The 22,913-nt window shown below is 36.8% G+C and overlaps 3 protein-coding genes, 1 long non-coding RNA gene and 1 other non-coding gene across 7 annotated transcripts in view; 2 read left to right on the top strand and 3 right to left on the bottom strand.

The window, feature by feature from the left end:
- LOC147551318 (cullin-1) overlaps positions 1-22,913 on the top strand; it is a 67,864-nt gene that overhangs the window by 34,325 nt on the left and 10,626 nt on the right. The window lies entirely within an intron of this gene.
- On the top strand, positions 231-304 carry TRNAT-AGU (transfer RNA threonine (anticodon AGU)). The gene has a single exon. It is a non-coding gene; the product is annotated as a tRNA-Thr (tRNA).
- LOC147551321 (potassium transporter 5-like) lies at positions 903-5,601 on the bottom strand. 2 transcript variants are annotated; one of them, XM_086671263.1, is made up of 7 exons: positions 5,053-5,601; positions 4,167-4,392; positions 3,487-3,735; positions 3,081-3,392; positions 2,478-2,645; positions 2,146-2,400; positions 903-2,055 (listed from the first exon to the last, which is right to left on the bottom strand). In XM_086671263.1, the coding sequence occupies exons 1-7, from the start codon at positions 5,236-5,238 to the stop codon at positions 1,109-1,111; spliced, it is 2,343 nt and encodes a 780-aa protein (XP_086527389.1). In that variant the 5' UTR covers positions 5,239-5,601; the 3' UTR covers positions 903-1,108. The 2 variants fall into 2 exon arrangements, with proteins under 2 accessions (XP_086527389.1, XP_086527390.1); XM_086671264.1 differs by lacking the exon at positions 5,053-5,601 and adding an exon at positions 4,526-4,844.
- WEE1 (WEE1-like kinase) lies at positions 15,909-20,477 on the bottom strand. 2 transcript variants are annotated; one of them, XM_086670872.1, is made up of 11 exons: positions 20,321-20,477; positions 19,912-20,230; positions 19,405-19,465; positions 19,243-19,309; positions 18,218-18,580; positions 17,996-18,063; positions 17,749-17,858; positions 17,642-17,682; positions 17,417-17,565; positions 16,540-16,893; positions 15,909-16,409 (listed from the first exon to the last, which is right to left on the bottom strand). In XM_086670872.1, exons 2-11 carry the CDS (start codon positions 20,196-20,198, stop codon positions 16,311-16,313), a joined length of 1,599 nt encoding a protein of 532 aa, XP_086526998.1. In that variant the 5' UTR covers positions 20,199-20,230; positions 20,321-20,477; the 3' UTR covers positions 15,909-16,310. The 2 variants fall into 2 exon arrangements, with proteins under 2 accessions (XP_086526998.1, XP_086526997.1); XM_086670871.1 differs by having other exon boundaries at positions 19,912-20,477.
- On the bottom strand, positions 20,627-22,134 carry LOC147551319 (uncharacterized). Its single transcript, XR_015238920.1, has 2 exons — positions 21,794-22,134; positions 20,627-21,100 (listed from the first exon to the last, which is right to left on the bottom strand). It is a non-coding gene; the product is annotated as an uncharacterized LOC147551319 (long non-coding RNA).

The following is a 22,913-nucleotide window of genomic DNA, read 5'->3' as shown; positions in this document are numbered from 1 at the left end:
TTAGTCTTTGACGTAGGCTTTTTGGGGGGGCTCGTGGAGCCTTCGCCAAGAACAAAACCCCGTACCTGTATGAGGTGGTTAAAGCGGGGACAATATCGGCAACTGCTAGCGCTTGTGGCGTCAAAGTGCTTATGAAATCTTATTCTTTAACCTCTTCAGAAACGTTAGATAGTGAAAGAAAAAACCACCTGAATCAGTGTTAAAATTGATTGAGACATTATAAACAACAAGCTTTCATAGCTCAGTTGGTTAGAGCACCCGTTTAGTAAGCGGGAGGTCATGAGTTCAACTCTCATTGAAAGCAATTTGGTTTCTTTTTTTTTCCTTTCTATGGGTTACTTTCTTATAAATAATAGGCCGTTCGATTTGCTGTCAACTCCTATATTTTATAAAATTCCATTGCCTACTTACTGTATTCGATGGTGGCCGTACGAGCACCACATTTGCGAGGCTAGGCCTGAGTCATAGAGTCAAACTCGTCCCGAAGTTTCTTCAATTTCATAAAGTAGAGGCAGGCATTGTCTCCATCTTGCTTGAGATGAGAGATGGATTGTGGAAGCTGATAAATCTCGTGAAAGTTGGTCTGGACAAAGAGATCTCGCAACGACCAGGGTAGAGTCAGAGTACATAATACTACTCCTGATTTCGTTTTTAACTAAATTGAGGACCAACTAGAGACCATTGTGTCACGTCGCGTCCATGCATGGAGATGAGTCTGGATATGCAGGTTTTGGTCTGTCTTCATCTTCTTATTGAGTGTATATCAACTAAAGCTTGGAAGCTTTCATCAGGTTCATGACCTGCCTGCTTCAGCTTGGTATCTGTTAGTTTCTCTATTCATCTCTAGTCCATTTATGGGTTTTCATCTTGGTAGTCAAATAGAGAAAGAGAGAGATAGACAATTATCACAAGAAACATGACGTCCTTGAATCTCTGCAATAAACAAAGACTGTTCGACTCTTTATATTCGAAGAAAGAGTTCAAATATAAACTTGTCAAAATAACAACAAAGATAGGAAGTTGCAAACCCAACAGACATTAACAAGATGAAAACAAGCAATCATTATTCTTAAACACGAAGAAGAGCATCATCTTCGATCTTTACTCATCAAAGCTCATATGTCATTCCAACCTTCAACAAACGTTTTCGAGGAATACCAAAAACCTCTTCATGTTGTCTCAAACACCTCTTCAAAAAGCTATAAGCATAATTCACCATTATCCTCTTTACTAGACTTGACTCCTTTGAAGCAATTACCTCATTCTGACCCATCAAATAGACAACCCCAGAATCACATTCTCTCTCTATCAACTGCAGTTCTCTTTCTACTTCTTCATTGACATTTTCGACTTCGGAACAAGCTTCTACTTGATCAGAGGATGGTGCATTTGTCTCACCATATTCACCCACTTCCTTGATCTGATCTTGTCCAACCTTCATCATCAACCTCTCTCTGATAAACTCCTTTAACTTGTCAACCAACATCTCCTCAAAATACTGCCCGAAATTTCGCTCTTCTGCATACCCATACCTCACAACACATCGAAAAATCGATAGCTTATAAGGCTTGATTTGTCGAAACAAAAATCTTTCCTCCGGAAGAACCTTGCTTATGGGTAAGGACTTGATAGTGACAAAGAGAAGAACTGAGTGTAATGCGGGTACGTTGGAGATATAGTGAGAGAAGAGTGGAGTGACTCCATGAACGAATTCAGAGTAAAAGACAGCAAGACCTGGTAATCTTTTCATTGTTGGATCACTGGCGATTTCTTCTAGTTGTTTGATTGTAACTTTGTTTTCTAAATCATAAGCGTACTTCTTTCGGAAAACGTAGTTCCATGAGTACATGACAAGCATCATTAGAGCAGAGAAAATTAGTGGGAGATAACCACCATCGGCGAATTTGTAGAGCACTGAACTCAAGTACGTAAGCTCGAGAAGCATGATTGTTAGAACATAAGTGAGGATCAAAAAGACATTCGTCTTCCATATCATTATCATCACAAGAACAAGAAAACAAGATGTCAAGAACATAACGAATACCACTGCAAGTCCTGCAAAAACATAACGAAACGATATGACAAAAAACCAAAAAACCTCAAAAGAGTGAAACAAAAGAAAGAAAGTAGACGAGTTTTTCATACCATAAGCATTTCCGATCGTCAAGGTATTCTTAAAACCAAGTGTAACGGCGATACAAGAAAACATAAGTAGGAAGTTGATTTCTGGGATGTATATTTGGCCTATGTACATTGTAGATGTATGAACAACTTTCACAGTCGGGAAACACCCAAGAGCAAGAGATTGTTGGACGATCGAAAACGATGCAGAAATCAGTGACTGGCTAGCAATGATAGCAGCTAACACCGCCACCACGAACATCGGCCAGTACACTTTATCTGCAAAAGGAAATGAACTGGTGTGCTGTAAAGTCCCAAGAAGTCTAAAACGAGTTCAAAAAATGCGAAAGAATTACCTGGGACAGAACTGTAAAACGCGCTGGATACGTCCTCAGTGTGCTTCCTGAGATAAGAGATTTGGCCGATATAAGCCAAGACTATAGATGGATAGACAAGGGAGCAGGTGCTTATTTGAATCGATCGAACACTAAAATGACCCAAATCTGCAAACAAGGCTTCTGAACCTGATTCATTGAAAAAAAAATTATGAACTTGTGAGTAAATATAAAAGGTATAAGTCCATCAACATGCGCCATAGCTAGCTAGACATTTATCTGCATACATCAATTTTCAAGAACAAAGATCGTTTAATTATGTAATGGCCCAAGCCCCAGCAGTTACGTATATTCGTCAGCATTTCTCGGCACCAAGGCGTGAGCCTAATGTGTACAGCTTTCGTTCGTGGGTAAGTCTTAGAGAGCAAACCCAAAAGGGCCTCAGTACTTACTAAGTTTGAGTTCGCCCCTATAGCTCAGGCTTCAAGTGCTTATCCCAAACTATGTCGGAATTTCGCAGTTACATATATAGGATACTATAAAAGTTTGAAGACAAGCGTAATATATCCATATACCACCTATATAGTAAAGTATTATGATATAGAAGTATAACGATATATTTACCTGTAAGGCAAAGTATAACACCGCCAAGTGAAATCCAAGCATTTTTCTTGTTCCTTGTGAAATACTCAACAATGTACATTGGATTGATGGCTTTGATCACAGTAGGATCATATTTTATAAAGTTATAGAAGCCGATAACACCGATAAAAATGAACCATGTTGTAAGAATAGGAGCAAAAGTATAGCCAACTTTGTCTGTTCCAAATCTTTGAACGTTAAACAATAAGAACAAAATAGCCACAGATATCCACATTATCGTATTTTCGTCAAGGGACTTCGCAGCTTCTCTTATACCTCCTACTGCCGATAACACTGCAGCATCGTATAACCCGTACAAAGTTCATTAATTCGATAAATTCTATATAGTTATATACTTATGTATGGTTGTGTGTATTTGTGTAAATACCCGAGATACATGGGGTGAGAATGCCATCTCCAATGATCATGGAAGTTCCAAGCATGGTGATGAACAAGAGCAAGTACTTGGCAAAATTGCTCTTCTCGAGCATGGACTTAACTGCACAAGCACGGTTCAAACGCCTGCTAGGAACGTCAAGTCTGTAATTTGAAACCTCCTTGTCTTCAGCTTGTTGGTTAGGCATCAAACTCACTTTCGCGTATCGACATATTAGTGAATACAAAGCAAATGTGCCCCCTGCAAAATGTGCCACATAATGGGAAACTAATCAAGTTCGTTATGTCTAAGCTTCCTAATTCATGGACAAGGGCAATAGTCAATAGCCTATTGTGAGACTGGGACGGTCCGAGCCTTGTCAGTTACAGAAGTAAATTCTTATAGGTACCCCAATTTGGCTATAAGCGAACATCATCGCCTTCGGGCAAAAGCACCTCCGAGATCTTTTAGCTCGGGCCAGTGGAGCTCCTAAGTGAGTTCCCTAGATGGAGTTCAGACTCTGTCCAACCTAACAAATTATGGAGCTCCCATTTTGAAGATAAAGGGTTTGGAGTGCCTATAGGCCTAAGCCCAAAGGGCATAAAGATTTGTTAAGGTGATAGCCTCGAAACCTACTAAACTTGATATTGTATATGTACAAAGAATGATTAAGAGGGAGATGTTGAATTTACCATCACCATTGTCGTTGGCAGCTAGAACGATGAAGACATATTTGATTAATGTGATGAAAGTGAGAGCGTAAAATATCAATGACAAAACACCCAATAGATCATCGTTGTGTTTGATACCATCTTGAAAAATTCCTGGCAACACATACAAAGGAGACGTGCCCAAATCTCCATAAACAATACCTATGCTTTGGAATGCAAGCTTCAATACCGTCTTCCAATCACCTCCCTACATTTTTACGAACAAACGTTCGTATAAATACTTTTTTTTTCAACAAGATATTATTAAAAAAACATACCTTAATAGTGAGAATCACGAAAAATTATAAAATCGTATATAGGTCATCCCAAAAGACCAATACCTATTTTCTCACTCGAAAATACATCTTAGTTAAACACGAAAGTTCGATAAACAAAACAGCCATCTCTTTATACCTAAAAGCTCACACAAATAATCACATATATTATATTTCATTTTTGTTGGATCTATTCACTTCTAAAAAAAATGAAAATGCTTGATCCACTGAAAAAGTGGGTGTGAACTGTAATCGGCCGGATTCACACCCTTTCTCTATTGATGAAAGAGGATGAATTTCAGTCGTTAGATCTCAATTCGCCCCAACATTTTCGACTGCCCATCTAGCTTTTTAGGGCAAACCAATCAAAGGTAAAAGTACTACCTTACCGCAAAGTAAGAAAATATGACCCATGGAAAAAAGTGAAAATTAAATCCCTATCAAATCATTTTCAATTATAAAAGTAACATTAAACTATCAAATCAACTTTTTTCACCTACAAAAAAATATGAAACTTTAGCAAAATAAAAATGCATAACTAGAAAAATAAATTAATAAGTTTTCTTGATAAAAAAAAATAATTAGATAATTACCAGAGGATGAGTGGATGAATGAATTTTTGAAGGGAGTTTGCCACTCTCAACATCAAACGAGTCAAATCTAACTTGATTTTTCAATATCTTATTTTCACTACTCTTTTCTTCTACTTCTACTTCTTCTCTAATACTACTATTACTTCTAATTTGCATTATTTCATCACTAACTTTCTCTTCCACCATTTGCTACTCTTTTTTTGTTGATTGACTCACCCCCACAAAATAATCGACACAATAATTTCTTCTCTCTCTAAAAGAAAAAAAAAAGAATCCCCTCAAAGACAATAATCCGAAAATGATGCATGAACAAACATTCATTATTTATAGTTGACAATGATTAATGGGATTAGTGAAAAAAATCAAATATTTCATCTTAGTTTACTTGCTTTTGAAGGTTTCTTTACTCCACACTACCCACACGGTTACTTTTTTCTACCATTGGATTATATGAGATTAAGGGTTATGATGTAGTTTAAAAATGGTAAGACACATTTTGACAATGAGATATTGTTTGTCATGATAAAAATCAATTTTGTTAGTCTAGATGGTTTTTCTATTACTAGTATGTTTTGTGTTTTAAAGGCAATACATGTAGTTGCTTAATATGCCATCATTTCAGTATTAAATACTGTGATGCTGAGTACTTGTTATATTTTGTTGACGTTGAGTCTAGTAAGTTTCCTTCTTCTTTTTAACATTTTCAATTATACAGTCTTATGGTTAAAGACATACCGAAATACAATAACTCAATATTTTCGGCTTAAAAAAAAACTCAATATTTTCAATCCATTTAGTGGACAAATACATCTGAAATACAAAATGCACGATCCAGATTTTGTTCAATTTTTTTTCGAGTTTGATCTGGTCTGAATTATCTAATATTTTCCAATGAATTTGAAGATGTGTAGATGAATTAGGCAAGAAATTAGAGAAAATTTTGTTTTATATTCTTAACAATAAAAATTTGACCGTTTTTCTTTAACCAACACAGCAAAATACATTGAATGTCAAATCATAAATATTTGGAAACTGTATCAGTTTTATTGACTAATTAGAAAAAACAAACTTTCCAAGATTGGTCAAACATACTTTTTGAAATGATAGTTTGTTACACTATTTACCAATGAGAAATGAGGAGTGATGGGAGGTGGCCCAATTTCAAAAAAAAAAAAATTTGTCAAAAAGACAAATTATTTTTTTGTCTTTTTAGGCCCCATATATAGTTTAGAAATAGTCTTGAAGGACAATTCTAAAAGCACTCTCAGTCGAAATTGTCCTTAGAACCTTAGCTTGCGAAGCTTTGGAAACTGGTTTGCAATCTGGTTTGCAAAGCTTTGCAATCTGGTTTGCAGAATTTTGCATTGCTTTGCAATCTGATTTGCCTTGAAATGACTTTGCAGAGCTTTGCAATCTGGTTTGCAGAGCTTTGCAAACTGGTTTGCACTACTTTGCAATTTGGGTTGTCTTGCAAAGCTCTTGCAATCTGGTTTGCAGAGCTTTGCAATCTGGTTTGCAAAGTAAGGTCAATTTCATTTTTCCCTATATTAGATAATTTTGGATCAAAATTCTAGGTTTTTGAAACTTTTTCAAGAACAATTTTGAAAACCAATTCAAAATCAATGAAACTCAATGTTTTGAAACACTTTCAATCATCAATTTTGATTTTTTTTAATTTGAAAAACTAGGTGAATCATATTCATTGTAATCAAATTATGAGTTTGAAGTACTTTTAAAATACTTTTATAAACTCAATCTATCAAACTATCAAGCATATCAATTAGTTCGATTCTTAGCAAAAACTAGTTAATTGCAAGAGGCTCTGACGCCACTGAAGGGTATTATACCCTTATACTAGTGTTTATAGCGGATAACGACATCTAATGTCTAACACTAGTATCCCCAAGATCATCATGCAAAACTAGTAATTAACTAATAGGAAGATAGTAGATTACCTTAATCGTTATTTCCCTCGAGCTAGTTGAATAGATTAAAGAATACCAAGAGCTTCAAACGTAGCTCCTCTACTTGGGACACCGAACGGTGTATTTATTCTCCCTCCGTGAAAGCTCGCTAACACTCCAATGGTGGTTTGATAATAAGAAGACCTTCTTCTTGCTTGACTAGAAGATAGTTAGGGAATTAGCTCACTTTCTCCTTTCTACTTGATGTGGTAGAGTAAGTAAACTTAGAGAGAAATTACACACCTTATTCTCTACCCTAAGAGTGTTTATATAGAACCCTAATGAGAATATACATCCTCAAAGGTTTCCTAAAACACCCTTTAGAATAAGATTTAGGGAAATAGTCGAAAATAGCAATTAATGATATTTTCTCATTTCTCAATTCCCTAAGGAGGAGGTGTCCAAACACCACGAAATTTTGCGTTCATACTACTGGGTATGTCAGCAACTCACCCTCCAAAATTCAGCCCAATTAAAGTCCCGGAAGTACCCAAACCGGCCTAGACCCAAAACCCTTATTTCGGGTCTTTTTGCTATCTTTTGCCCAAATTCTATTTAAGCCGATGAGATATGTTTATGGGATATTTCCAATGTTATATCACACTCTCACTAGTCATATCATCCTATTAAATACCCATTCTTATGTGTAACCCGATGTAGGATCCGATCGAAGTTAGCCGCGAATTACTTCGTAATTCGACGATCGTAGTTGGTTTCTAGCTAAACACTACGACCCCTAAATCAATCGGACTTGATGATCTTCTTCATCAATTGTCCTAGCCGACATATTGCTCGCATTGCCATCTTGGTCGAAGGACATCTCCTTCAACTCCTTCACCCCAAACCTGCAACACTGCTACATAGCTCGTGTTTGGCTTTGGGTAATGGTTTTGTCATAATATCTGAACCATTGTCGTCAGTATGGATTTTCTCGATCTTCAACACCTTTTCTTCAAGAACATTTTGGATCCACTGGTATCTCACATTTATATGCTTAGACTTGGAATGGAAATTGGAATTCTTACTAAGGTGGATGGTACTTTGATTGTCGCAATGAATATTATAATTATCTTGTTTCATATCAAGTTCTTCTAACAGCCTCTTCATCCATAACATCTTTTTGCAACATTCTGTGATGGCAATATATTCTGCCTCTGTAGTAGATAAAGCTACACACTTCTGTAATTTAGATTGTCATGACACTACTCCCCCTGAAAATGTAAATAGCTAGCCTGATGTGAATCTTTTGGAGTCTACATTTGCTGACATGTCTGCGTATGTGTAACTGACTAATACTGGCTTATCATTACCAAAACATATTTGGACGTACCTCTAAGATATTTCAGAATCCACTTCACTGCTAACCAATGTTCTTTGCCTGGATTGGCAAGAAATCTGTTTACTACTCCAACTGCAAATGTCGGTCTTGTACACACCATTGCATACATCAAACTTCCTACAGCTGAAGCATAAGGAACTTTCTCCGTTTCTTCTTTCTCACTTCTAGTTGATGGACACTGATCACGCGTCAACTTGAAGTGGTTGCCTAATGGACAACTCATTGGTTTTGTTTTGTCCATATTGAACCTTTCTAGAACCTTCTCAATGTATCTTTCTTGTGATAGCCAAAGTTTGTCAGCTTTTCTATCACGAGAGATATGCATGCTAAGAATTTGTTTTGCTGGACTCAAGTCTTTCATATCAAAATACTTGTTTAGTTCTTTCTTTAACCTGCTAATTTTGTTAGCATCCTGACCAACAATTAACTTATCATCAACATAAAGCAGAACTATAATCAAATCTCCATCAGGAAATTTATGAGCGAAAACACAATGATCTAAAGTCGTCCTATGATATCCTTGATCCTTCATGAATGATTCAAACTTTTTGTACCACTGTCTTGGTGCTTGTTTCAGCCCATATAAACTTTTCTCTAACTTAAAAACTAAGTGTTCCTTACCTTTAACTTCAAACCTTGTTGGTTGTTCCATATACACATTTTCCTCCAAGTCACTGGGAAGGAAAGCGGTTTTGACATCTAGTTGCTCAATTTATAGGTTCATACTTGCAGCCAACCCCAATACTAACCATATAGAGGACATCTTCACCACCGGGGAGAAAATCTCATCAAAATCAATACCCTTCTTCTGCCCAAATCCTTTCACCACTAGGTGTGTCTTGTACCGTGGATGTGAATTTCTTTCTTCGGTCTTGATTATGTATACCCACTTATTTGTAAGAATTTTCTTATTCTTAGGTTTTGCAACCAACTTAAAAGTGTTGTTCTTATGCAAGGATTCAATCTCATCTTGCATAGTTTTCGACCACTCCTTCTTGTGTACATCATCTAGGGCTTTTTAATAATATTGCGGTTCTCCACCATCTGTAACCCTCACATACTCGTGTGGAGGACACTTGGTATATGGTGCTCTCTCTCTCGTCGATCTTCTCAATTCAGCTGGTGGTTCATGTTGAACTTCCATTCCCTGCTCAACATCATCACTCATAGGAACATCTTCATGAGCTTCATCTTCATGATTTTGTTCCTCACCTGCATTATCATGCATAACCTTAGAAGAGATATGTGGATCTAGATCAATGAGATCATTACTACGATTCTCGTGCTTCTCAATTTTCTCGAAGTCCTCAATAGTTTGATCTTTAAGAAAGACCACATCTCTACTTCTAATAATCTTCTTATCGACTGGATCCCATAACCTGTATCCGAATTTCTCATCTGCATACCCTAAAAAGATACATTGTTTGGCTTTGTCATCAAGCTTTGTTCTTTGATCTTTAGGTATATGCACAAAAACCCTACAACCAGACACTCTTAGGTGTCCATAACTGACTTCTTTCCCAGCCCACATTCTCTCAGCTACATCTCCATCTAATGGTGATAAATTGATTAGATAACAAACAGTACGCATTGCCTCACCCCAAAAGCTTTTAGGTAGCTTAGCTTCTGAAAGCATACATCTGATTATCTCCACAATAGTGCGATTCATGCGTTCTGCTACATCATTTTGTTGTGGAGTTTTGGAAACTGTCTGTTCATGTCGAATACCGTGAGTTTTGCAATACTCTTTGAATGACCCGATGTATTCTCCTCCATTGTCAGTGCGAATGCACCTCAATGATTTTCCTCTCTCCCGTTCTACCATGTTGTGGAAATTTTTGAAAACTGTAAGTGTATGGGCAAAATACGTTACCAGGAGCACCCCCCAGAAATCCATGATTGATGGGCTCATACGACGACTAAGCCCATAATTGAAGGCTATTGGGCCCGACCCCTTTTACCTCTGGGCACCCCGAAGGTAACGTCAAGACACGCGTGTATTTCCAGCCCTGGCTAAAGAGGTTCGTCCTCACCAGAAGACCTCCCTCCATATATCCGTTGGGGAAGCATTATTGTCATCCAAGATGACAATATCCCGGATATACCCGTTAGGGGGTTACAATACCCGTATTAATGGTGACAGCTCCAAGTGTTACCCAATTGAAGACGACACCTCACGCTATGGTCGACCACAAACACTATAAAAGAACCGAGAGGAAGATGATACAGATTATTTAGTTATCGCTGAAAACACTCGATCATCGAATTCCTGACTAATATACTCGATCATCTGGCAATTAGCGAATACACCCACTATACTCTCTCTCTCTCTCATACATGAGCATTATCTGATTCTGGGCAAACACACCGAGGATTAGCTTAACATTATCATCTGAGCGACCATCTGATCATCCAAAAAGATACTGAGTGATCACCTAGCATATTTCTCTCTCCTGGACGACCAGACTGTCGTTCTATCAAGGAAGTACAACCAGACGACCATTCTTTTTTCTCTCCTGGACGACCAGACGACCGTACTATCAAAGAAGGGCAGCCTAACTTTCTCTCTCCTGACGATCAAATTAAGCAAGTTACTTTATCTCTCCTAGAGGTCAAACCTTCCCTACTTTCACCCAAGTGAATATCTACGAGGTCATACTAGAGTTTTCCATTTATTTACGGTACATATCCTCGAGTAAGGCATACCTCGCCAGCGCTGCCTCATTCAAAGACATACCTCGTAAGCTGTCATAGCCTCCCTCCAACCAAGTCAGTCCTTCCGTAGAGATTGAGCTCCGGCCACTATACGAGTCGTACCTAAACTCCGACCATTATTCAACAAACGGTAACATTCCAAGGTTAATATCCACGTATCTATTACTTCTCTTGCAAGTTTACTGACTTGACCGTCGGAGCCCCCTTAGTCTGGCACCATCCCGGTGTCCCAAGGGACTTATACGGTCACGTGTGTTATTGTCTCTTGTCAACAGGTTAAGTCCAAAGACATTTTCGATGCCCGCAAAATTATTAACAGGTGAAGGTTCGACTTTCGGTCATGACCCGGTCCAGCTGACTTCTTGACCCGCGAATTCTTACCCTCACAGTAAGTATCTGATCTTTGGTCTTTATGGCATATGTCCAAACTTTTCTGGAAGCATCATCTATAAAAGTAACAAAATACAAAGCACCACCAAGTATTTTAACCTTTAAAGGTCCACAAACGTCAAAATAAACGAGCTCCAAAACACTGGATTTTCTTTCAGATGCATTCCTTTGAAAGGATACTCTATGTTGCATTCCTACTAAACAATGAGAAGAAGCTCCAAAACACCGGATTTTCTTTTAGATGCATTCCTTTGAAAAGAACCCTATGTTACTTACCTACTGAATAATGAGAGCAAGTGTTTAAATTTATACCTTTCATGTTCGGTAAGTCTTGTCGTTTAGCAAGAATTTGAAGTCCTTTCTCGCTCATGTGCCGAGTCTTCTATGCCAAAGATCAGTGGAAGAATCTTTTTCAACTGCATTCATTTCTCCTTTACACAGTTTTGCTTGAGTCCTGTATAAAGTACAACACTTCTTCCCTCTTGTTATCACCATTGTCCCTCTTGTGAGCTTCCACTTTCCATCACCAAAGTGATTGTGATACCCTTTATCATCTAATACTCCGGTAGAGATTAGGTTATACCGAAGATCTGGTATATGCCTCACATTCTTCAAAATCAATGTACTTCTTGTGCTCGTCTCAATTTTCATTTCTCCAAATCCTACGATTTTTGAGAAACCTAAGTTTCTCATTCTGACTTTGCCAAGGTCACCAGTTCTGTAAGATCTAAAAAAATCCTTACACGGAGTAGCATGATACGAAGCATCTGAGTCAAGCAATGTTGTTTCTAGTTCTGACTCAGTCATACTTAAGAAAGTGTCTTCACAACCTGGGAGTAAGATAATGTTATCACCTGATGCAACTGCTGCAACATTATCTTGTTTTTCATCATCCTTTTTATTTTCCTTCTTTGGTTTCCTGCATTCACTCTTGTAATGACCCATTTTTCCACGACCAAAACATTTAATTTCTTTCTTTTGTTTTGATCTTTCCCTTGACTTATCACAGTTATGAGATTTTCTACTATTACCTCTCCCCCGTTTTTTTGTAGCAAGTACTTCTGAATGAGACTCGTCTGACGATGATTTCCTTCTCGTTTCTTCATTCAACAAACTACATGTTACGTGATTCATACGCATTATGCCATCAGGAGTAGAATTGCTAAGAGACACCACCAATGTCTCCCAGCTATCTAGGAAAGAGATTAGAAGAAGTAAGGCCTGCAACTCATCATCCAAAACTAACTTCATTGCGGAAAGCTGATTTACTAGAGTTTTCATCTCATTCAAGTGTTGAGCAATTGAGGTTCCTTCTTTATATTGTAATTTTCCAAGCTTTCTGAACAAGTAAGCCTTTTTGGCAGTTGTCTTCTGATCATATAATTCGTCTAATTTCCTCCATAGACTAAAAGCGGTAGTCTCTGTCGATACATGATGAAAAACACTGGGTTCCATGCATTGTCGAATAAATCCAACAACCTTTCGATCTAATGCCTTCCAATCTTCCTCATCCATCTTCATCAGTTTTGTACCATGATTTTCAACGAGTGCAGCTAGGTCTTTGCAGTATAACAAATCTTCCATTTTTGTTTTCCACATCAAATAGTTTTCTCCATCTAAACCAATCATGCGGTTAGTATTCACTTCTATATTTAACAATAAATCCAACCTGAGCTCTAGTACCACTTGTTAGGAAAAATAACCTAATTAACTTGTTCAGAAATATAAAGATAAACGATGTGAAAGTAAAAGTAGAGACACCAAGATAATTTAACGTGGCAATTCTTCACCAAAACTATGGTGGATAAAATGAACAAAGAAACAAAGAAATAGAAATCTCTTACTCTTAGGATTTGAACAAATCCTAGATTACCAAAGGCTGAAGAAGATAACCACAACCTAAATTGCTTCACAAGATTAATAATCTTCTTTTCTTCAAACCAATATTCATCCCTTTCAAGCTCTCTTCAAAGAACCACTTCAGAAATCTCTCTTTCTCTGACATCTCTCTGTTCTGAAAGTCTGAAAATTTCTTCCCTTTCATTATCTTTTTATAATGATAAATAGGGAGGTATTTCAATAGAAATAGGATTCCTTTTTAGGCTTGAAATAAAAGTTTATATTTCTCTCTAAATAAGGAATAACGGAAATCCTATTTCAATTAGGAGTCTTTTTATTATAAGGAGGGACCCCAACAAGAGAAAGAGAGAAAAAAAAAGGAGAGAGAGAGAGAGAGAAAATTTGATTTTTGGGGAAGATGAAAACTCTAATTTGATTTTTGTCATATTTGGGGAAGATGAAAACTCTAATTTGATTTTTGTCATATTTGGGGAAGGTGAAAATCCTAATTTGATTTTTGGAGAAGATGAAGAAGAGAGAGAGAGAGAGAGAGAGAGAGAGAGAGAGAGAGAGAGAGAGAGAGAGAGAGAAAAAAAAAACAATTTGATTGATGTGAAGATAACATGAGATTTTTGAGAAATTCAAAAGGAACAAATGGACGATAACGGTCAAAGGGAGTCATCTGAGCATTTTCGATAAAGTATGGGGCTACGCGAGAAGATGGTCATAAAGTAGGTGGTCATTTGGGAAATATCGTAACATTCCCCTTCCCCTTAGTAATCATGGTGGTGGTAGAAAAGTCAACTAAACCAATTGAAAAGTAAAATTAAAAGGACAAATGTTTATGTTTGAGATTGAATTTGGGTTTTTTGGACTCTCTTGCCTGCTTACAACCAATTGAGCTAATTGTTGCTCTTAGTAATTGTTTGATAAAGATTAAATAAAACGGCCCCCTTAATTTCTTCTTTATAGGCTTGATGTGAAGTTCTTTGGCCTTGGGGGCGAGGCGAGGCTTTGCTCGCTTGCTCCTAGTGTCGACCCTGAGTTTGAAGGTGTACGGACTGGAACTAATTCATGTATTTTTTCGAATTTGTTAGTATAATTCTCTAAGAAGGCTCAAATATGAAAGTTTTATATTATATTCAACCAATGTTAAAGAGATGGGATCCCCGAGCTATAGACTCCCTTTTTTTTGTTGAAAAAAAGGGGGTGGTAGTAGTTTTTTATTTTCTCTTTCTCTTAATAGATCTGACTTTCTTGAATCTAAATCGTGTGATTGGATAGACCAAAATCAAGTCTAATCTAACTATTCAGACGAGTCATGCAAAAAATAAACAACCTAAAATCTAACTCAGGTCAATTCAGAGCTCAAAGCAGATATCATGCCTTCAGACAACCGTTCTCGTGTGTCTTATCTATCTATACATGTTCTTCTAATCATGTGATCTTTGACTTAGGTGTTGTTTGTTTTTTGTTTTTTGTATGTCTGAATCTGAATTGGTTGAATCTGAATTGGCTGAACTGAATTGGTTGAATCTGAATTGGTTGAATCATTTTGTAAGTCTTATGTTTGTTTTTTGAATCTGAATTTTTAAGTCTGAGTTAACTACTTTACATTTATACCCCCTCTTTAATATTTTTCACAAACAAACTTAATTCTACAAAGGCCTTTTACAAAACCCTAAATTTTTCTCTCTCTAATAAATATAAAACCAAAACCCTAAACAGCTCCATTTCTCTTTCTCCATCTCTCAGCCTCCCTCTCACTCCCCCGGCCAGATCTCTCTCCGGCGAAACCTACTCGGCCCGATCTCTTTATGTTCCCCTTTCTATTAGTTAATCTCTCTAACAGACCGAATTCTAGTGGGGTTGGTTCTCGGTTTGTGTTGTTGGTGATTTTTGGTGGTGGTGGTTCTTGATTTTTTGGTGGTGGTGGTTCTCGGTTTGTGTAGTTGGTTGTTTTTGGTTGTGGTGGTTCTCGGTTTGTGTTGTGGTTTTTGGTGGTGGTGGTTCTCGGTTTGTGTTGGTGGTTTTTGGTGGTGGTGGTTCTCGGTTTGTGTTGTTGGAGGTTTTTGGTGGTGGTGGTGGTGGTGGCCGTTTGTATCTGTGTTGGTTATAGTGGTCTGACTTGTACCTGTGGTGGTGATAATGGTCTGACTTGTATGGTGGTGGTCTGATTTGTACATATGGTGGTTTGATTGGTAGTGGTGATATGGTTGGGGGTGGTGGTCTGATTGGTGGTGGTGATCTGATTGGTGGTGGTCTAATTGGTGGTGGTCTAATTGGTGATCTGATTGGTGGTCTGGTTGTGCTAAATAAAAGATTTGACTTGAGAATATTTTTAATTATGGGGGTATAAATGACATTTAACATATTTCAACCATGGACTCTTGTTTTCAGACTTGTTTTGAAGTCTGAAATATGTGGGCTCTTTTTCAGACAATTCAGACCTCAGCCAAAATCGGCTAGATTTTCAGATTTTTTCAATTTTAAAAACAAACATCTGAATTTCAGATCTGAAAAAATGAAAAAACAAACAGCACCTTACATTCTTTCCTTTCTGAATTCAGAAATCTTACAATTAAAATAATCAATCAGAGAAGATGAACTTGGTTTGAAAACCTTGTTATTAGAAGAAAACTAGTTTTTTGAGTAATGCTAAATTAGTTTACTCGTACTTAAACAGAAACAATTAGGTTCTCATCTTCACAAAAAATATACACAAAATTTGTTCATTTATCTCTTTCTTTCTTAGATAGCTTGCTTAGTTGCGCCACATTGGTATGGGAAAATTGGTGCCAACATTTATGGAGATGAACTAATTCCTGATCATGTTAAATTACAAAAATGGTTCCACACAGTTTGGAACTCTCCTTCAGGATTTTTGGCTCCTCATTCTGCTGCTGCAACTTGGCCATATAACCCAACCAGTTCTTCCAAAAACTGAACTCATCAGTAGCTGTATGAAATCAATTTTAGCTTCTGTCCCCTGTCCTCTGTCAAACATATAATTATGGGTTTCTTGCAGATTTACGATCTCTGTCAAAGATTGGATTTTCTAATAACTCTTTAGCAGATGGTCTTCGAACTGGGTCTGGATCTACCATCGCCTAGTATGACATATCATCAAACGAGAAGAAATTAGTTCGATAAACAAAAGCAAAGATAAGATGAAAAACAAAGCGTTCGAGTGATCTTAATGGACAATAACAAAGATATACTGATAACACAGTTCCTTACCCTGAGTAAATTCTGGAATTGCATAGAATGTCCAGGAAGAAGAGGGATTTTCCCCTCTCTAAGGTTCAAAAGTTGTGGGCCAGATTCTGGCAATGGTGATCCTTTGACCAGCTCAAGAATAGTAGCTCCGAGGGAGAAGATGTCAACCTTGTCGAGATGCTCATATTTGTCATTAAGAATTTCCAGAGGCATATAGCGCGCATCTCCTTCTTCAATCGATAAGCTTCTATCAGTGAGGGTTGCACAACCAAAATCGCCGAGCTTATAAACACCATTCTTGACATAAATATTATCAGGTTTTAAATCCAAGTGAGCTATCCCTCGCTCATGTATGAACTTCAATGCTGTAGCTATCTGAACAGTATCACATTGAAAAATGGAGTTCAGTACGTACACCAGAATCTCGTGTATGAAATGTATATTTTGTTTTGGTGAAAGATGTATACAATGTATAGTGAATGAGTAGGCTAAGTATTCTAACATTAATGCAACTTATGGCGAAAATACATAATAACCCTGTTAAAGATATTAAGATACTTCTACATGGGTGCCTTAGCTAGTTATCTTTTACGAGAAACACTGACTGTTTCTGATTATTTAGTACTATATAAGTTTCATGGTCATACTTTTGTTTCAGAAGAATTCTCACTGATTCAAATACAACGCACTTCATATTTAGGACATTTAAAAATTTCGGAAATGTCTCTGAAATCCTATACCAAGGTCTGGGCTTCCTCTTTACAATTCAGTGTTTTACTATAAACTATTGATTGACATATCATTCGCATGTGATTTATGCACACCAAATATAATGCAAACAAAACTCGTAATAGTAAAATAAATGTGAATAAGCAACAAAAGACAAATCTTTAAAAACCTGGTGCATAGCATCCAAGACCTCATCCTCTGTCAGCAATTGAGAAGATTTCTTGACGGATAGAGAGCAATCACAGAGCTCCATTTGAATGTACAACTGCTCATTTTCAAACCAAGAAGTGTAGTACCCGACAATGTTATGATGAGATCCTAAGAAAGAAAATATTAGTATCCTGAATATGAAGACAGAGACGGAGAATTCAATGTGAGACATTTATCTACATACCAAGAGCTGCTAGAGCTTGAACTTCCATCAAAGCACGTTCCCTGCATATCAAAGAATATAAGTAACTTGTATTCACAATGCTAGATGATGGAGAAATGAACAGTTACCTGTCTGTATCCTGATGCAACTGTTTAATGCTTTGTTTAACTGCATACATGCATCCATCAATCCTCTTCAGGACTTTGAAGACTCGACTGAAGTTCCCACAACCAATTTGCTGCAGAGAACAGTCACATATAATAGCAGCAGATATTGATGGTCATAAACTATAAAAAGTTACGCATAATATAAGAAGAGTATTCCTTTTCAACAAAAAGTTTAAGAGCATTAGAAACCTCATGAGTTAAGTAGTACCTCAATTTCGTGGAAATCTGCCCGGTAGCGTGAAATGTCGTCTCCTCTGGGAGCAGTGGGAAAAAAACCTATATATATTCAAATTTAAATTTAGTATAACATGATATAGAATTTTTGAGGAATAAACAGTCAACACTTCATTATACACATAAAGAACAAACTAATTACGCAACCATGTATTCTTTTGTTAAGGACTTGAAGAAAAGGCTAACCAAATTGTACCTGCGAATTTGGATCTTTTGTTGCCAAATGAATCCAGATCCACTCCACTCGAATCCTTTAGATATGGATTGCTTATGCACGGGGGAGGCATAACTCGACTACGTAGAGCTACCGCAGATTGTGAAACATAATTTTTCTTCTTCTGTGGTCCAATGACGAGTGGTTCTCTTTTTAATTCTTCCGAGCCAAGAATATCCGAAGCAAGTTCAGTTGCAGATAGAGAAACATTATCGCAGTTGTCCTCTGAACCAATCAAAGATGTGGTTTCTGTTAAGCCATCTGAGCCTAATGAATCCAAAGCAAATTCCATCACTTCTAGATGGCAAGGGAAGTTAGGGTGTGGAGAATTGAGTGGAAAACCGCCTGAAAATAAAAATTTTAAACTGGTTTTTCATAATTTCAACTGAGAAAAGGGAAGGAACAATTACAGTGACATATCTAATGTAAGACTATAGTTATATTAGTTTAGAGTGTTTCAAGATCCTAGGGTATTTTAACTACACAACACCATACATTTGCTTTTGATAGCTACAAATACTGTTTATTTTGTAATAGAGCTTCATCTGTGAAGCGTGAACCAATTTCTTCTGTTTACTCACAGACTATAGCTAAAGCTTAAACTGCATGACTGCACATATGCTTCGTATGTTTCGTGAAGTTACAACTTCTCCACTTCATTGGCTCATTGGGACTGCTAATACAAACTTCTATGCAGTCCAACTTCATTGTATATTTGGCATTTGATTTGGACAAATGGATTGTTCAATTGCATTTTTACACGAGATCTAATTTGTATATAGCCAATCCTTTTAGATACCCCCTATTTTATCTCAGAAGGCCAGAATGCACATCATGGAAGCAAACCACCAACAAATGATTTGTGGGTTGCAATGTTCAAATTTAACTACATTAAGCCGCCTAACAGAGTAACAACTGCAAGAAAATTGAAATGTCTTTGCCCTAGCGGTTCTAGCAACAACGGGTATTAATAAACCCCAAAGTTTGTCACGAGAAGCAAAGCTTACCCTCTCTCTTTCTCTTACTTCTTGCAGTGTTCAACTTCTCTGGTGATTTGGGGCACGTCAAGTTCTCCTGCAATGAAAAGAAGACATTAACAGCAAAGATGATGGAATTTCGAATACATACAAAATGGTTATATCTAAATCACAACCAGCAAGAAGGATTACCTTATTTCCATCTAAATAGTTGTTAAGTTGTTGCCCATCGGGTGTAATATAATCTGGGGTGCTGTGGTGAAACAAGAAAAGAAAAGATAACATTTTTTAGTGACCAGAAAATCAATGACAAAAGGTTTAACCTTTAAAAGGATCAAGTTAATAGCAGAAGGTTGTTCGACTGGCAAAATGATTGATACTGGAAATTTTCACTCACTAAACCTAGAAACAAAAGTATCTACATTTCTTTTTACTAAAAATCCAACCTTTTGGAAAAATCTTAGATACCCATTAAGTAAAACTTATCAAATGCATCTTCTTTTTCTTCTTCTTGGGTAAATCTTTCTTCTTTAATTAACCATCTTATCAATAAACAAGAGAATGAAACTCATAATAAAGATAAGGAAAATAGCAGATGATTGTTTTATTGGTTAATAGATCGGAAATGTAGAAATGAACATGAACAATAAAACCCTAATCAGGCAAACCAATAAGAGTACAAAACTTTAAAAAAATTACCAGAAAAAATCTTGACTGAGGATGCAATCTTTGTCATCTGCGTTTTCAATATCACCGTCAAGGGGACTCAAAGAGGGAAACTGATCTTCTTGGTGTTGTTCATCGGGTCGGTTCTGAAAGCGAGAAGTGTTAGAAGAGGAAGAAGCCTGGTAGAAGGGGAACAAGGAAACTTGACCTAACTGAACTGTTAGATGACTAGAAAATGCGCCCTTCATCTTTTTAATCTTCCCTCTACTGCTGCTACTACTACTGTTACTGTTACTTCTCTTTAGGGTTTTCCTCTTCATTTGACGATCCCCTCTTCCTCTCTCTAAATTCTCTAAATCTGTCTAAAGGAGGGAGAAACGATGATGATTTTCAGAGAGATAGAGAGAGAAAGAGAAGAAATGGGAGAGGGGAAGTGGGGAACCTTGGTGATGTTGAAATTGCGCCACTTTTCTCTTTTTCCCGCCTAAACGATTTATAGATTACATAAATAAATGCCTAGACTTCGGTCTCATCGAAGGAATGCTATTTCAGTATTTTGTGTGCCCCAACATAAAGAGGGTGAACAAAACTTTCAAAATCTCTTAGGGTCCGTTTGATACGTGTGAAAATATATGATGTGAAAACTGTTTTATTTCAACAAAAAAAAAAAAAAAAAAAACCATTATATCATGTTAAAATGCAAATTTAAGTGTTTGATACAACCCCGGATTTTCCTGAGAAATTCAAATTCAAGTGAAAAAAATATGATATTTCTGTCACACTAATATTAACACCCAAATAATGTGCATTAACATGTCATTCAAATAAACAAAAAATAAACAACACAAAGGGAGTAAAAGACATCTATGTATGATTTCGTCGGCGGTACACCTCCCACATAATTGTTGCTAATTGCTCTTTTGAAGACCACTTTGGTGTCGGTCCAAGTATGACACTCTGCTCTTCAAGTTGAGGTTCAAAGTCAGTATTTCTATGTGGGTTGTTGAAGAGGAGAACTAGGACAAGCCACTGTAGAAAATTTAACTGCAATATAAGTAACCATATTGTATGACCTAAACCAATCTTCGGTGCTAAATGTTGTTCACCATTTGTAGGACCTGAACCACATTTTTCAAAAATTTTGCGGAGAAACATATGCATCCTGCAGTAAAGAGGCAACGCTATATGACAGTCAACACCAACAGGGAAGCAATTACTGAACCTATAAAATAAAATATAAAGACTACTTATTTCATTTATAAACCAACATCTTTCAAATATCAAGCACAACTATCATATGCAGTTGCTTGACCGAAAGCAAATGCATACAAGATAATGGTTACAAAATTAATAGTCGAATGACAAAATAATTTAATCTTATCATGAAAACAGTTGAACTTCATGGTACTATGTTTGCGAAGGAACAAAGAGCGTAGGATACAATGTATCTAACAATAACCAGAGAATTAACCTGGCCAGCACACATCATTCAAATACTTTTGTCACAATAGTGTACATTTTGTTCCTCACGTAGCTCGTTCTTTCTTCTCGCTTAATGGAATATTGGACTTCTTTCTCTAAAACCTTGAAGTCTATAGGGGTGGTACTAAAATGTAACAAACATAATGGTATATCCTACAACAAGCACAAAACATGACCACATCCAAATGTAAAAAACTTTAGAAGCTTACTGTTATTTAGATCCAATGAAACAAAAAATGCATAACTATGGTATATGATGAATAAAAACACATTATGCATTCACTAAATAATTCATAGGCTTTAAGAATAATGATGCAGGTACGAAGTAGAAACTAATTTTCAAGATGAGTAAGTTGTTGGATAGAACCATAGAACAGAAGAAACACTACAAAATTGTCAAAATTATTAGCATCTCAAAATAAAACAGTATTACCTTACATTATCTTCATCTAATGAAGATTCAACTGAAAGCTTTTCTCAACAAAGTTGAGTTTTGGTTGCTTCTTCGGCTTAATGGGATCTGGTAAGAGCAATCGATTTTGGGGTTTGATGAACTTCATTCTTAATTTCATGAAGTGGATGGGAGAATATTCAATCGATCTTCAAAGTTCAAACTCGGATTTGGGGTTTTAGGGTTTTGATGTTCAATTTATAAAGAAGGTGATCGAGATACTCTCTAATCGTGTGAGAGAGAAAGAAATAAGATCAGAGAGAAGGTCGAGAGAGAGAGATAAAAGTTGCTTGTTGTTCCTAAGAAGTGAGAGAGATGATCGAGAGAGAGAGAGATTAGAAGTTACGAGAGAGATGAGGAGAGAGAGCGTGTTCTCAAGAGTGTGAAAATGAATTTCACACCTTCTAGGTGTTAAAATTTATCGAGTTATTTTCCTACCTATTTTTACTATGAGAATTGGGTTTTCACACATTTAGTCCCAACCAAACAGTGGAAAACGATATTTTCTTACGAAAATGATTTTCCCACCTTGTTTTCATACGTATCAAACGGACCCTTAGGGATACTGAAGAAGCCGTCCGAGGAGGAAGATACCGATGCTTTGGAATCTGTCTCCACTATATAATGTGGAAACCCTTGATCCTATGTGGAAACCCTTGATCCTGTGCTAGTTCTAAACCCAAACTCCACCGAGTTTTGGAGTTCTAAAGATCAGTAAGGAGATCCTAAAAGATTACAAGATAGCAATAAAAAAATTAAGGGAAATGATAGAGTGACTTAGAAATTGGTACTTAAAGGGTGACATATTTCCTCATTTAGAAATTAAAGCGGTCCCCACTGTAGTCAAACTTTGAAAAAACCTTGTCTTTTAGTGATTCCACATCAGCTGGGCACTAAAATGCCTAAAAATTTGGGCACCCTAGCATCTCCCATTAAAGACCCTAAAGGTCACAACTAAATGATCCTATAAGATCACTAAGGAGACCCTAAAGGTCAATAAAATTATTATACTAATTAGATGTAGTTATATAAAGATACTTCAATTAATGCCAATCCGATGGAGAGATTACTTCGTCAATTCCCGTCACGTGATGTGATTGTT

The sequence above is a fragment of the Eschscholzia californica genome, unplaced genomic scaffold (genome assembly GCF_041429995.1).
Source record: "Eschscholzia californica isolate CP2 unplaced genomic scaffold, dmEscCali1.0.p SCAF_3, whole genome shotgun sequence".
Taxonomy (NCBI): Eukaryota; Viridiplantae; Streptophyta; class Magnoliopsida; order Ranunculales; family Papaveraceae; genus Eschscholzia; species Eschscholzia californica.
The sequence above is the reverse complement of the archived record's forward strand: the minus strand, read 5'-3'. Positions and strand labels throughout refer to the sequence as shown.